At 48.8% G+C, this 14968-nt stretch overlaps 1 protein-coding gene across 5 annotated transcripts in view; it reads right to left on the bottom strand.

Annotated features, from left to right (window-relative positions):
• The window catches only part of TRIO (trio Rho guanine nucleotide exchange factor), a 749917-nt gene that overhangs the window by 490929 nt on the left and 244020 nt on the right, over nt 1-14968 (bottom strand). For 3 of the 5 annotated variants that reach the window (XM_084881641.1, XM_084881640.1, XM_084881638.1), the window contains exons 35-40: nt 11601-11893; nt 10105-10275; nt 7427-7522; nt 3464-3612; nt 2159-2225; nt 45-148 (exon numbers count right to left, since the gene is read on the bottom strand). In XM_084881641.1, coding sequence (XP_084737767.1) covers nt 45-148; nt 2159-2225; nt 3464-3612; nt 7427-7522; nt 10105-10275; nt 11601-11893 — 880 coding nt within the window. Of the gene's footprint in view, nt 1-44; nt 149-2158; nt 2226-3463; nt 3613-7426; nt 7523-7561; nt 8573-10104; nt 10276-11600; nt 11894-14968 lie in introns of those variants that run through there. The other 2 variants (XM_084881639.1, XM_084881642.1) reach the window with 2 other exon arrangements.

The following is a 14968-nucleotide window of genomic DNA, read 5'->3' as shown; positions in this document are numbered from 1 at the left end:
GGCACACCACCAAGCGTGACTCCACAGTACGTGGGTTTACGTACTCTCTGTGCCAGTCATAAATCTGATGGATGTTGCCAAATACAATCTTGTCCTTTCCTTTCATGTCATCAGGAACACCATCTTCTTTCATCAGTGCCATGTAGCCCTGTAATAAAATATTTAAAAATATGTTTATTACACTGAACATGGTTTAGTAATAAGGGACAAAACACATATACCATGTCTTGTAACCAATTCTTCATTTAAAAACGAGCAAAAATCCTATATGGAAAGGGTCCTTATCTGGCACTTGAACAACCCAGGGGTTTAGGAGTGCCAACCCCAGTGCCTCCCAAAATACACATATAACTTGACTCTTCAAAAACTTAACTTCCAACTAATAGTCTACTGTTGACCAGAAGCCTACCAATAACAAAGTCAATTAATACATCTTTTCTCTGTTGTATGTATTACATACTGTATTCTTACAATAAAGTAAGCTGGAGAAAAGAAAATGTTATTAAGAAAATCATAAGAGAAAATACATTTACAGTATTTAATGGGAAAAAAAATCCACATGTAAGTCGACTGTGCAGTGCAAACCCTTGACATTCAAGGGCCAGTGTGTACATTTAAGCAGAACAGACACTGTTATATTCATTGCCATGGTTTTCTCTCCATGTGTCTTCACAGTCCTTCCAAGGAACTGAAGAAGTTTAAACACATGTAGATGGTTCCATAAAACAAATCATCTTATTAATATTAACTATGTGCCCAGAGACATTTCCTCTGTTCACAGCATTTCTCATATAAACATTTTCTTTTCTTTTTGGATTATTTCCGTAACTTATTTAAGCAGTATTTAACTATACTCTTTTCATAGATTGATTTTTTTTTTTAAACAATGGCTGATTAAATATGTTGCTAAAATACGGTTAAAACTTCTATTTAACGCACATGGAATTCAGCCTCTTAAGTATTCAAGTGATTTCTTCTGCTGTTAACAATGACTGTAGGCAAAGCAAGTATGGTAACTCCTTTTGTTTCACATTTAACTTACTAGCCATTACTTTTAATAGAAGATAGACCCCAAAAGCATTGTCCCACACATTTCTGCAAAGTTGAAGGGATAGGTGGTAAGATTTTATGCTATACAAATAGCTCTATGACGAGCTGAGTTTCCGGAGAAGATCAGGCTCTGAGCTTAAGGCAGGGAAAAGCCTGGAGGTGCTCCTTGATTCCGGCAGTGGTTTCTGATGGCTACGCAGGGCTGAGCAACCTTCGGGCAATGAAAATGGTGAGACCTGTGTCTGGGAAAACGATAAGCAGATGGTCTGGAGCAGGGGTCTTCAAACTACGGCCCGCGGAGGAGTCTGATCCGGCCCGCCAGGTTTTTTGGGCAGTGAGCGCAGCCGAGGTGTTACAGTAGGAATTAGTAGTTCATATAGTCCGGCCCTCCAGCTCTCTGAGGGACCGTGATCTGGCCCCCACTTTAAAAAGTTTGAGGACCCCTGGTCTGGAGCATCTGCTGACCATTCTCTGAGGCCAGGCAGATTCAGGATGGAACTGAGTCCACAGCTGGGCACAGACTCTGTTAACTAGTGATGTTTGCATTTCTGTGGTGATATCTACCTCTTGTAAAATAATTAAAGGCAAGACTCCTATATAATAGCTACAATGGTTAGATATCATAATTTTAAAACTTAATTATTAAAAAATGAGCATGTCAGGTATGTCAGGCAGAAAGACCTTTAAAAGTGAATATTGGTTGTTAAGATAATTGGCTCAACTTTATCTTTTTATTTTTATTTATTATTTTTTTTTAATGTTTCTAATTTTTTTAAATATATTTTTTTTTATTGATTTTATACAGAGAGGAAGGGAGAGAGATAGAGAGCTAGAAACATCAATGAGAGAGAGTCATTGATCAGCTGCCTCCTGCAACACCTCCCACTGGGGATGTGCCCGCAGCCAACATACATGCCCTTAACCGGAATCGAACCCGGGACCTTCCAGTCCCCAAGCCGACGCTCTGTCCATTGAGCCAAACCGGTCCTGGCAGGATAAATGGCTCAACTTTAAAGCTTTGGAGAAAGTCTCAGTGTTAAAATGTAACATGATTCCCCTTTGTGGACTCTGGGGACCGATACAGGTTATTGAATCTCAGAAAACATACCTCTACCACATAGCCGAGGTCCCGCACGTAGTCGCGCTCTGTCTCCACTAATTCTTGCAAAACGTAGCTAGAAAGAGAGAGAAAAAGTGTTTACAATCTAGACTCTTCATTTTCTAAAGGAATTCTTCCGCACTGCTGCTTTTGTGGGGGCAGACTCCCCCAGAAATGCGAAGAACCATGTCAGACTTGCACCACGGAGTCTCCAATCCTGAGTGTCCCAAATCCAGGGAGGTGCCCTGGGTGACCCCTGAGGGCTGCGGAGGTCACACTCAGGGTGAACCCCTACCACCAGACCCGATCCCGTAAAGGAACCACCAAGAGAAGCACAGACATAATGCATGACACTGCAGGAAGCAGGCTTTTGTTTTTAATGATTAAGTCACTGTGAACTTCTCCAAACATACAGGAAAAAAACTTAACACAGAAGTGTTTCTTTTTGTAAGGTTCAAGGTAAGTGCAAAGGCCACTCAGATAGCAGAAGACAATTAGTAATCAGCAGAGCACATCCTCACCCAGTTAGCCTGAAGCCATTCCTTTCTTGGTTCATTCATTCATTCATTCGTTCATTCATTCAACCAGCCACCTCCCACGTGCTCACATTATCTAGGTACCCGGACACAGCACCTATGCAGCTTTCCCTGTTCTTTTCCTCCAAAGGCAAGTTTAACCTAATACTTATCATGGCTCTTTCTTCTTCTTTCACTATAAGATACTTTACTGGAACAGAAAAACACTACCACTAATATATATTCAGAAAATATTACTGTTTTGGGGACTGAATTTAATTTTATGTTGCCTTATTTTTCCTTCACAACTGTGCATACAAAAGAAAGTATAGGAGTTTCTCACCACAAATCTGAGGAGATATTCTTGTCTCGAATTTATGAATAAATAAGAATGATTTGTGCCCTGGCCAGTGTGGCTCAATGGTTGAGTGTTGTCCCATGCACCAAAAGGTCAAGATCAGGGCACATGCCTGGGGGTTGCAGCTTGATCCCCAGTAGGAGGTATGCAGAAGGCAGCCAATCAATGTTTCTTTCTCATCTCTGATGTTTCTTTCTCTCCCTCTCCTTCCTCTCTCTAAAAATCAATAAAGACATATTAAAAATTAAGTTGTATAATATACAAAGGAAACAATAAAAACTGCAGTGATGGCTGCCCGAGCCCTATGAGGGCCTGAGAGCTTTTCACGCATCTGTGTAGATATCAGAGACCCTGGGTCTCCTCATGGCGCTCAGTCCCGAAGGCGACAGTGACAGGAGGAAAGCCACGCAGACGATGACAGTGCAAACATGGGTGTCTTACTGCCGTCTCTTTAGGGAGCTGGACTTCCTTTCTTCCATCTCATCGATCGGCGAGGAGGAGGAGAGAAGGGAATTGTCTGAGGGGTTGAAGGAGGGGCTGCTGCTGTCTCCCTGGTCAACGAGGAGGGAGCTGGGACGGTCCTCCAGTGCCTGAAAGAAATGACAACCCCAGTCACGCTTCTGCCCGGAGCATTTAGGGCCGAGATCCGGATAAGAAAATCTCACACTCAGAAGATACAGCAGAGCTGATCGCAAAGTTAGGAAATCTATTTTTGTGAAATTATACAATATTTAATAACAATCCTCCCAACTTTATTAAAAAAACTGAATAAGAGGGGCTGGATAAAAGAGGAACATTAGAATGAAAAAAAAAAAAAAAGAGGGAAATTTATAGCCTTTGATATAGTCTATTCCTTATTACAAATAATTAGAAAAATACACAACATGTTTACACCACGGCACTGCACCCAATTCAAATCCAGAAATTGTCTTGGTTATATTCCTGCCCTTTGAAAGTGTGATCGGTTCAGAAATGTGTGCCATTGCCTCCATTGCCCGGGTTACCCCATACGTCCACCCACGTGCCTTACCATGGGCCACGTGGCAGCATTCACCATCTGTATTTTAGTTTAAACAAACGTGGTTTGTTTCTTGATGATCTATGAAGCTTCTGGTGCACACAGATCCCTCAGCTAACAAAGATGCCGGTCTTGGAGACACTGGCACTTCCTGTCTCTTCTGGAGGAAGCAGGCATGCTGGCCTCAATTACTGATCAAACCTGCCCCCGCCCCCACCCCTCGGATTTTAGTTTCTGCAGGAGATTGTTTTTTTCTGTTGTATCTACTGTAGAACCTCAAGCCAAGCTTTGCAGGTGATTAAACCTGGGAGTTAAATATTGGTGACTTCTCTTTCTGGATTAGCGTGGACCATTTGCAACTGGTACTTTCTCATTGGTACACATGACTTTTTTTTCTCTTTAGCCTGAGCTCACAAAGCATAGGTTATGGTTTGAAAGTTTCCGAAGCAGCCCCGCTGGACATTCAGAGATGACCGAGAAGTATTTAGCGACTTGAACTGGGAAAATGTGATTGACTCATCTTCAAACAAAAAACCCAACACAGACTGCAAGAACACAGTATTTCCTACCAAACTAAAACCTCAACACGTGTTCTGTTTTCTCTCCTTCAGAGAACAACGCTGACTCCGTCACAAGGCACAGCTTGGAGGACACAAAGTCTGTGCGTGCAATCTTGTCCATCACACCCACGGAGCTGTGGAAACACACCAACTGCTGCTCTAGCTTGGGAATGCAGTTGGGGAACGGGGTTTAATGAGAGAAGAGCACTCTGAGTTTCAAATAAATGGCTATTGACCTTTCCTGGCAGCGAGTGATCTGCAGTGAAAGCGGAGGCTGGTTCTGGGGGCCCTGCAGGAGGCGAGTCTGAAGAATGAGGGGAGGAAGCTCTGCTCTGCCTCCTGTCCAGACTCCCAGCAGCTGATGCTCGGAATGAACTGTCCACTTGAAAGGTGAGAAAAAGAAGGGAGTCAGAAATGCCCCAGAGGTGCCCTTGCCCAGGAGCGAATCTTGGACTTCTGTGATGTCCTCCAGGCAGTTTCGGTAGCGGGTGGAAAGTCTGTCTGGACAGACATGGCTGGTCCGAATGAGGAGGCGGGGGGGCGCGTCCAGAGAGGCCTGGGTGCACACGCCGACAGCACACCCTCAGGGTTGCGTGTTCTCGTCACATTCATGCTGCCCATTGCCTCTTGCACAAGCCATGTTTGCGGGGAAAGGCCGCCACAGCCACAGCTGCCTCGGACCCGGGATGGCAGATTCAGATGAATGACTTGTGGGATCCTCTGTGCCTGGCGGTGTTTGGGGGGTAGGTTCTTGCCAACTTTTTTCTTAGACGAAGAAAGGTCTTATAGCAATTCTCTCCTCTGAGGTTGGTTTTGATAAATTCTATCTTAAAAGCTGCTGATTTCATCCAGGTTTTCCAACTTATTTTTAAAGAGTTAAACAAAGTAATGTTATGACTGCTCCAATTTCCTGTTTGCTGCTGCTCTATAACTTATTTTGTGAGTTTGTGCTCTGTTTCTTTTTTCTTTCTTTCTTTCTTTCTTTCTTTCTTTCTTTCTTTCTTTCTTTCTTTCTTTTTTTTTTTTCCTTCAGGTTACCTGATATCTATTTTTTATTTTGAAAGAACCAACTTTTGATTTTATATATTCTACTATTTTTCTCTTTTCCAGCTCAATAATTTCGGTTTTTATCTTTATGAACTCATTCCTTCTGCTTTGGCTTATTTTTTTGTTCTTCTACTATCTTGAGTTAGATGTTTACTTCATTAATCCCCATTTTTTCTTGTATCTCACTTTGTTTAGATTAGAACAACGAACAGAAGAAAACCCCAAAGTCAAATTCCAGCAGCCACCATAGCTGTCGCAGCTGCTGCCGCAGTGCTGACGCTCAGGGGAGATACACCAAAGATACACAATCTCTCAGGAATGAGGAGACAGGACAGGGGAGCAAACCCAGGGAGTTTTCGGGGTGCTTCTGACTTTTCAGGTAGAATGCTCAGGTTTTCAGGTCAGGAGGTTCCTTAAATACTTCTGCACAGGAGTCGAGCACCAGTCCAACCCATGCATACCTTGCTTCTGATGCATAAACCATTCAGGGTTCAAATCCTAGAAGGTGCCTGAGCCTAAGAGATCATCATCCACGTGGAAGTGAACATGAGGCACGAGGCTGGATGGGCAAGAGCAACTCAGAGTCCCAGGGGCCAGGAGAGGGTGAAGAATATTAGAAAGATTCACTTGGGTTTTTACCCACAAAAGTAGTTCCTGTTCGTCATGGGAGGATCAGTGATTGGAAATCAACACAGTTATGTTTCTCTTGGACCAGGAGAAAAGGCAGAATCTAGATCGCGTTCCATGGAGGGTGGAGAAGGGGCTAGTCCATCAGAAAAAGAGTAAGTGTGGTTTTCCCACTGGGAAGGCGAGGGAGGCATCAGTGAATGTCCACATGAAGGACGCTTACTAGGAGCTTAACAGACCGCACTCCATTCACGGTCCCAGCTCACAGCTGAGAGGCAGTAAGTAGGAGAGTTTCAACCCACATCTGCCTGACTCCCAGGCCTATGCCCTTCCCGCCATGCCAACAACTTCATGCCTGTTAACTTCAGAAGAGACGTGAGTGAGAGAGCTGCAGAGGAGGAACAGGCCAGTGAGAGGGGAAAGAGACAGCCATTGGACTCCTCTCCATGGAGCAGCCATCTAAGGGAATCACAGTGAGTCTCCACTCACTTAAAGTGGAATGCCATTTAAACACGTGCAGACTACTGACGGGCTGGTTGACAAAGCGTTGCCTTATAGCATTTCTTGGGAGAACTATTTAATTTCACAGACACGGATGATTTTCCTGGTCATATAACTGCTGCGTACCAAAGGCTGTTTTAAGCTGTTTAAGGATGCTTGAGACGCACTGATTACGACGTAAGCGTCCTTGGTTGGCACCATTCATCAGCCGTCCCTCAGAGAGACAGCCAGGCTGAGGTTTAGCTCCGTTCCTACGGACACGATCCGCAGTTCTTGACCAGCGGCGCCCAGTTCTTTCCTAAGTTACCTGCCAACTCCTCACAGGCTTCCCTGTCTAACTCCCTCACTTCCTGTCTGACCTCGAAGCCCGCTGCGCCTCTGCCCTGCTGGCTTCTATCTGTGTCTGTTCACAGTACGACTCTGCAATGGTGGCTTTTCTAAGTTCTGTGAGCCCTGCCAGGGAACTACGGGACCCGAGGATGGTCCTGGGCACCCGACTCTGGCAGCTGGTACAGGTGAGGGTGTACCCCACTGTGCGAGAAGTCACAGACACTGCAACCCACGTGACAAGGGCACGAGAGCCACACCTGGGCACGGCCCGTGCCTGCAGCGGCATGCCGCGCTCCGAGCCTCTTCCTCGGAAAGCCTTACCATCTTGCTTTTCACGAGTTCCTCAATTGCACTGACAAGCTCAGCTGCGCTCGGCGTTTCGGAGCTGGTGGGGCGGACTAAGAGCCGAGAAGAGGCCTATGGAAGAAGTTAAGAAAAAGAAAGGGGGGAGGGGGATGGATGCCTCATGTTAGTCACTGGACAGACAGGAAATCCTCCTGCAAGCTCAAGCTCTTCTTAAAAGTAATTCCAGACAAAAAGACCACAAGTTTTGTCTTTGTTTGCATTTATTTAAAGCCATCCTTCTAAATTTACAATATTCTGACGTGAAGGATTAAATAAAACCTGTCTGGGGTACATGTGGAAAGCAGACCGAGTCTGTTTTCAATCCGCGGCCATGTAGCATCGTAACGCTTTTCAGAGAGGTGCCTGGGCACGGGAGGGTCCTAACTGTAACTTTTGCAACTGCTGGCTGGGCTATTGGCGAAGGAGGAAAAAAATAAAAAGATAGACTCTGATCCATGGAGGAACGAAAGGCTTAAGGTCTAATGAGTGAATCCTCAAATAATCAGGAAACAAAACAAGATACTAACAATGGCCTTACTGTGCCTACGGGGTTGGAAGAAGGAAATGAGAAAGGAAAGGAACCAGGGCACGCTGAGCAGACAGGGAGGAGGGGGACGAGCTCACCATTTCCGGTGCCATCCACTTCCCCCATCATTAGAGCAGGGAACAGAAGATCTGTGGCCTCACAAGCTACCGGGCGCCATGTACGGCGAGAACCAGGGAGCACAGGGGTGACACTTAGGGAGTTTGGGGCAAGGGCCACTGCATTCAAGTTCAGTAATTAGCAAACACCGCGTGTTTGCAGATTACTGGCGCTGGTCACCGACTGGAAACTAGGAGAGGGGTAATATGAGCCTCGCTTCATATTAAGGGCAGCGGAGACGCATGCGACACACAGCTAGCTGCCTAGCAATGTGTGTCTCGCAGCAGACAGCACGGACTTATACATTCACGGCGAGGCTGCTACATGTGTGGACTCAGCTATGCACTTTGCAAAACGAATGCTGGCTTGGTCTAATGAAATCTGGAACATGAGGTGAAGAAAACAAGGAGGAAAAAAATTCAAATGGAGAGGTAAGGGAACTGAGCCAAAACAGACACAGAACACAAATCAACATAATGCTGCCGTGAAAGTTTACAAAAAAGAGAAAAACAGAACAAAACAAAAGATTAGTCACAAGATATATACTCTCTGGGAACAACACTACAGCTTTTTGTAAATGAAGAACTGCTGTGGATAATACCCCTATGAGGTAATGCAATAACCAATAAACCACTTTAGCAAACAAAAGAATTATCATGCAGCCAATCCACTGTGTAAAAAATACTCTTACTTGGTAACTAACCAGGCCTGCCTAGCACCTCCCTTTTGGCTGACCATGCAGATTTAAGACATTTCAGGTTTCTGCTTTTAAGAATGGTACAGCTTAGAACACTATGAAACAGCTTGGGGATTGTTAGAGAAATGACGCACCCCATTTCCTGATGAGTCCGCTCTGTGCTGAGGGGTGAGGTCCTCTTTCATCTCTGCTCCCACCCACCCCGACAGTGGAGGGTGTGTACCTCAGTCGCCCCAAACTCCAGACTCAAACCCAAGCTACATCCCCCAGCCAAGCCCCGCAGCTCCCTGACTGCGCACTGACTGCCAGGAGGGGAGCGGGAGGTCAGCACTGCAGACATGGGGCTGGAGAAACGCCTGCCTCAGGCCCAGACTCCTGTGCAGCCTGGCTGGGCAGCTGTCCATCACTGGCCCTGGCTTCCCCTCCCCCACCAGTCAGAAAACGGGCGATTCAGCAAGTGATCGTGATAACGCTAAGGAGGGATTCAGGGGAGGAGAAATGGGAAGAATGGGCAAAACTGGTATGTTTTATTCCTAAAACTTTAGCTACTGCAAAAAAAACAACAATAAAAAAACAAAAACGAAAACAAAAAAACCCCACCAGCGATGACTTCATAGCACGGTTTTCAGCGCCTGACAATTTGGAGGGGCACAGTGGGCCAGGATGCGAGGGGATGCACAAGCCAGCCACCAGGTTTCCTTTTGATATTTTGGGGTCTACAGTTGGGGTATATACAGTAATTCCCGATTACGTAAGGACTCAAAAACACAAAAACAGATGGGCTTGGCTTGGCGCCTCCGCACGTCTCCAAGGAGGAGTTTCGTGGCTCTGAACTTGGACACCTGTCCCCACACGCCAGCGCGATCCTGATCTCTGGCATGCTGGAGAAAGGCCCTGGACACCAACGGCCTCCTCCGCACAGCCTGTGCAAAAACACCTCCCAGGAGAACGGGCTGGCCTGACAGGCTGGAGGAGGCGGTGGTGCAGACAGCTCATGGCTGCTCTCTCAGGGACCCCATTCGGACAGTAAAAGAAAGCAAACCTTACTTTAAAAGTGGCAACTGCTGAAGCACCATTAAAAGTGCACGGAACATATTTATACAAAGGCACGTGTGTGAGGAACAGCACATGCCGGCCTACTAGTCTGACTGGACTTTGTCATCCACAAAGCTTTTGGGATGAAAACCGGCCTGAAAAGCAGAGTGTTTCCCAGGCGCCCTTGCAAGGCCTGGGAGTCACCTATCTCCTGCAATGAGGCTGGAGCTTAGCGGCTCCTGAGGGCGCCCCCATCACGCGGGCGGCCCGGGCTCCTACCTTGTCGTCCTGCGAGTCCGGCTGGAGCAGGCTGTGCTGCTGGATGGCCATGGGCGGGGGTAGGGGCACGGCGTCGGCCCCCTCCTCCCCTTCCTCCTCGCCGCAGCTCTGCATGCCCGAGGAGGAGGACTTGGAGAGCGTGCCGCTGCTCAGGCCCTCGTTCCGGCCTCTCTGAAATGGAACCGACACTCAGTAACAGACATTACACTGTGGGTCCCGACTGTCAATGCCAGTTCACAGAAAGGAGCCCTAAGGGGTGAACTGGAAAACTACATCCCGGACAGAAGCTCCGATGGCAGACAGAGGAGCCATCTCCCGACCCTGATGGTGATTCCTCATTCCTTCCTGCAGCCCAACCGCCCTGTCTGCCAACTTGGACGCGAAGGGCCATTGAGTGTGTTTAGAAGGAACTGCCAAGGGTATGTGAGGCTCTGGATAAATCTCAACTTCGAGCAGAAAAAAACTATCCCGTTCAAAAGTTTGAGCCCTAACCCTGATGGGGCTCCAGGCCCCCTGGCCCATGTTCACTCCCTTCTGGCACCTCGCTGGAATAAAATCCATGGACATAATAATGGTGTACGGAAAAATGCAATCCACGGTGCATCTTAAGAATCTGAATTATCCCATTACTATCCCTCTATTCTTACTTTTGGAAAACATTTCAGTTCATTTCTAATAAGAGGACACTGATTTAGAAGGAAAACTTGAATGCAATGAACCACACGTTCCAGCACAGCCTGCAGCAAAGTGTGCGGGGGCCCGGGCCCGGGGGCGGGGGAAGCGGCAGGACACCCACACCCACAAACAAATTAAACCACACAGAACCACACAGTACCTCTCTCCCTCTGCCCTTTTCTTTACAAGCCGGTGAGGGTTAGGGTGGCTCTAGTTAAAACTCTGCAGGCCCCTCACTGACACCACCAGTGCTTTCAGCCCAACTTGGAAATCGTGAAAGAATTTTGAATAAAATGTAATTAACCCCACTGAGCCCCCCACAAAAGGAAATGAAAAAAAAAAAAAAATTCCTGGCTGACCTACCTATACTTATCTTGATGACAGGGAAATAATCGTGTTTACTGCTCAGGACAGAGGTAAGTGTGAATATGGGGTGAGAAACATTTTTCCAGCCTCAGGGGCTGCTGAGACCGGGCAGCTCTGGCCAGCACTGTGGCCTTGGCCCTGGGTGAGTGAGGGGGAGAAACTGAGGCACAGGGCACCCACCTGCTCCAGGGCAGGCCTGGGGTGCCCTGCCAGGGGAAGGAAAGAAGCTCCCGGGCCCCTGACTGGGTGTAAGAGCCGCAGGCAGGTCCTGACCCTGCTAACCTGGAGCAGCTCCTCCAAGGCCTGACCCCACTGAGCCTGGCAGGCCGCTCACGGGTTCAGTGGGCCCCCCCCCACTCCGGGGCACCACGGAGCACAGACGGAGTGAGAACAGTCAGACCGGCAGCCGTGCCTACAACCCGGGAGAAGGTGCTGGAGGGCTCTGGGGCACTGACCTCCTCCACCGTCTCGTCCTGCGGGGTGGCTGCGCTGTCGTCCGAGTCCTTCTGCGAGCCGGCGTCGGCGCTCTTGCGGACCTCCCGGCTCTTCTTGTGTTTGTGGGCCAGCTTCTTCACGTGCCCGTCCGCCTTGCCGCTGCTCAGCCGCCGCACCGGGCTGGTCAGCCACTTGCGCAGCGTGTTGCCGGGGCGCTTGGGGCCCGGGGAGCTCTGGGCCCCCATCATGTGGGGCTGAAGGGAGGCCACGGAGGCGGGCGGGCTGGCATCGTTACTGGAGACGGACAGCGAGTCTGCGGGGACCAGAGAGAGACCACAACGCGTGACTGTGTGGCCCCGATTCTCCCCGTGGCCACGTCCGGCCACTCACCGAGGCGCCTCGGGACCGCCCAGCGTGTGGCTAACCCGACGGGCAGAAATACCACCGAGAAGGCCCACCACACACACACACACACACACACACACACACACACACACACACACGCTTTTCAGACGTCTAACGCCCTTGAGTGACGCTAGGGACCATTTTTCTCAGGATGTACTGCCCCCTCCAAAAGAATCCCAAGTCTCCAAACCAGTACCATGTTCAGTTTTAAAATGTCATTGTCACTTAGAATGTCATGGACACCGCAGGATAGGATAGGATGTTTAAGTCATTTCACCCATTTTCTTGATAAACAAAACCCAAGAAAGGATGGTTTAAAGAAGATTTTAAAGGAACTTGAAAACTAATCCTGTTGGATAAGGGTATTAGTCTGACTCATTGCCAGTGAATAGAAGGACAGCTCAGTAAATAAACATGTGTGCATGCGTGCGTGTGTGTGAGTGCACATTTGAGCGGGGCTGACTCTGACCAACAGCAGCTTCTGGGGCGTGCGGTGTCAGGGTGAGCAGTGGCCATGGCCAGGCTGGCGGAGGGGGGGGGGGGGCCCGCCGTGCCCCCTTGCTCACAGCCAGACTTTGAAACCACCGGCGGGTGCTTCTTTGCTCCCGGCCTCAGCCAAGTTGCCTCTCATGTTGGAGTCAATACCGCCAACAATTAACAAAAGAACACGTTTTTTAAAGAAATATGCGAGGAGGAGGAGCTCTTCCTCAAATAACCAAGACACTTACAGAAGCCATGTCCACATGAACCGTCTGTCTCAGCGGGGCTCAGAAATTAAATGTAGTCAGCCCCGAGGGGATGGGTTTCCAGGAGAACAAAGCAGATGTAAGAAAACGTGGGTAACGGCTGACACTCACAGACCCATGGATTATGTATGAGGCGTTCGCGTAAAAACTGGAAACCAGAGACCTTGGACGCTGGCCCTCTCCTGAGTCCCCGAACCCGGGCTCTGCCACAGGGGATGGGATGAGGAGGAAGAGCACTCACTATGCGTGTTTTCTGAAGCAGTTTGAAGTCTCAACAGTAAATGAAACTAAGCGGTTGAAGAGATTCTTCCAGACAGACACCTGCCTTCGCTGTATTTACCTCTGCGGCCTGCAGGCCATGATGCAGATACACTTAGAAAGTAAGCGAGTCACTTCCTCCCAATCCTGTGATTACCGAGAGTCCACAGCCATTGCCACTCCACTCCAGACGCCTGGACTAGACAGCGGAGCCCCGGCTAATTGCTGTCCCACTCCTCCTCTGGCCCCGGCCTCGCATGGCAGAGGGTGCAGTCTTCCATAAACAGATGAGGCATTTCAAGGAAGATACTCCTTCTTAAAAATCTAGATCTTCTCAGAGGCTGACTGGTTCAGAACTAATCCAAACAGCAACTACCTGTCCCCCTCCATATGTATGGTAGATGTGTGTGTATGAACATGTATTTTTATTTTATTTTTAACGAGTTACTAAAACACGTCCACATCAGTTTTATTTCCGGAAGGTGCCACCTGGAGGAGGCGGGGAGAATGACAGCAGGAAGCTGACATTCAGCAAGCAAGGCTGCCCAGGGGCTTTCTCAAGGTCTCACAAAGGTCACAGGAAGGAGATGTGCCCCAGGAACCCCCTGTGAGAACAGGGGGGACCAGAGGAAGAGGAGGGTTTGGGTAATCCACATGCCAGGTGACAATTTATTTAACCAGTTTGTTTTTTTAAGTACTAACTATTAGAAAGACACGGTGACACATTTCAGCCATTTATTGTGCGGACTCACATCAGGCCCTATACTTGCCACCTGACAGAGAGGAATGGAACCCACCTCCTTCCCTCGTGGGGCTGGCCACAGTGTTTTCTGGAGTCACCCAGCCATTGCACAGGCAGGAATGGACACATGCTGTGAGTGAGTCTCCCTGCTAGAGGCTGGGAGGAAATGGAACCAGGTGGAGTGATTGTGGAGGGCTCCGTGGAGGTGGCGGCGCTGAAGCCAGCCTTGGAAGCAGTCGGGCCTAATACCCAAGCACTAGAGAATGTAAGCTCCATGAGGGCAAGGGCTCAGCTCTCTGCGACTTGTTGTGCTCCTAGGGCCTCGCACATAGTAGGTGCTTATTAAGTACCGAATGGAAACACCAGAAATCTCCAGTCTAAAGAAATCGGCCAAGCTGACTCACAATCCATATGTTCAGAACAGTCATTTCCTCACTGTTTATGCCCTCCATCGAGGAACTGCCCAAGACAAATACCTAGGAAGGAGGTGCACGGGTGGAGGTGGGGCGACACCCCGGACAGGCCGGGAAGGGGTGAGGTGTCGCTGAAGGAGAGCTGCTGTGTCTTTTATGAACCAGAGGAGGCAAAGGGCTGAGGCCCACACTCCACTCCAGGTCTTTACACTCATAAGCAGACACTCAGACATCAGAAGTAATGGGAACACCGAACACCACCTACGTGAACAAATGAACTTCACGTGTATTTTTGTGCCTAAGAATGAGGACTGGGGGCGGGGGGGCGGGGGGGAGAGGACGGGGATGGACACACAGGACGATGACTGGCATGGGAGCAGTGCAGTAGACAATAAGAACGCTAAGTGGAAAGAGGATGACTACCAGGAATCCTCACAGTCTCCTCATCCTCCCAAACTCGCAGGGTTACAGAAAAGTGAGAGCGCTCTGGGACGGGGCGAGCAGCCAGGGCAGGGCCTCAGCCTGAAGGTACAGACCGGTGGGCATCACCGGTAGGAGGGAAGGACCTGCAGCCCATCAGTAACAGTTTGGGGACCCACATCAGAAGGAAAGGAAAAGGGTCCATATCCTGCCAGCTGCAGACAAAGAAGGATCGCATTTCATTTTAACCCTCTCCTCGCTCTCCGGACGGGAAAGTATAAGATGCTTCTGAGAGGTTACAGTGGGCACTGCATTGCTAAGCAGGACTGGCTGTAGGTGGACGATGCTCAGGGTGTTCTAGCCTTCCTTGGGGAAGGAGCTGGTAGTTGTACAAATTGGTTCCA

Source organism: Pipistrellus hanaki (genome assembly GCF_964339955.1).
Source record: "Pipistrellus hanaki genome assembly, chromosome: 4".
NCBI lineage: Eukaryota > Metazoa > Chordata > Mammalia > Chiroptera > Vespertilionidae > Pipistrellus > Pipistrellus hanaki.
This window is presented reverse-complemented; position numbering and strand designations above follow the sequence as displayed.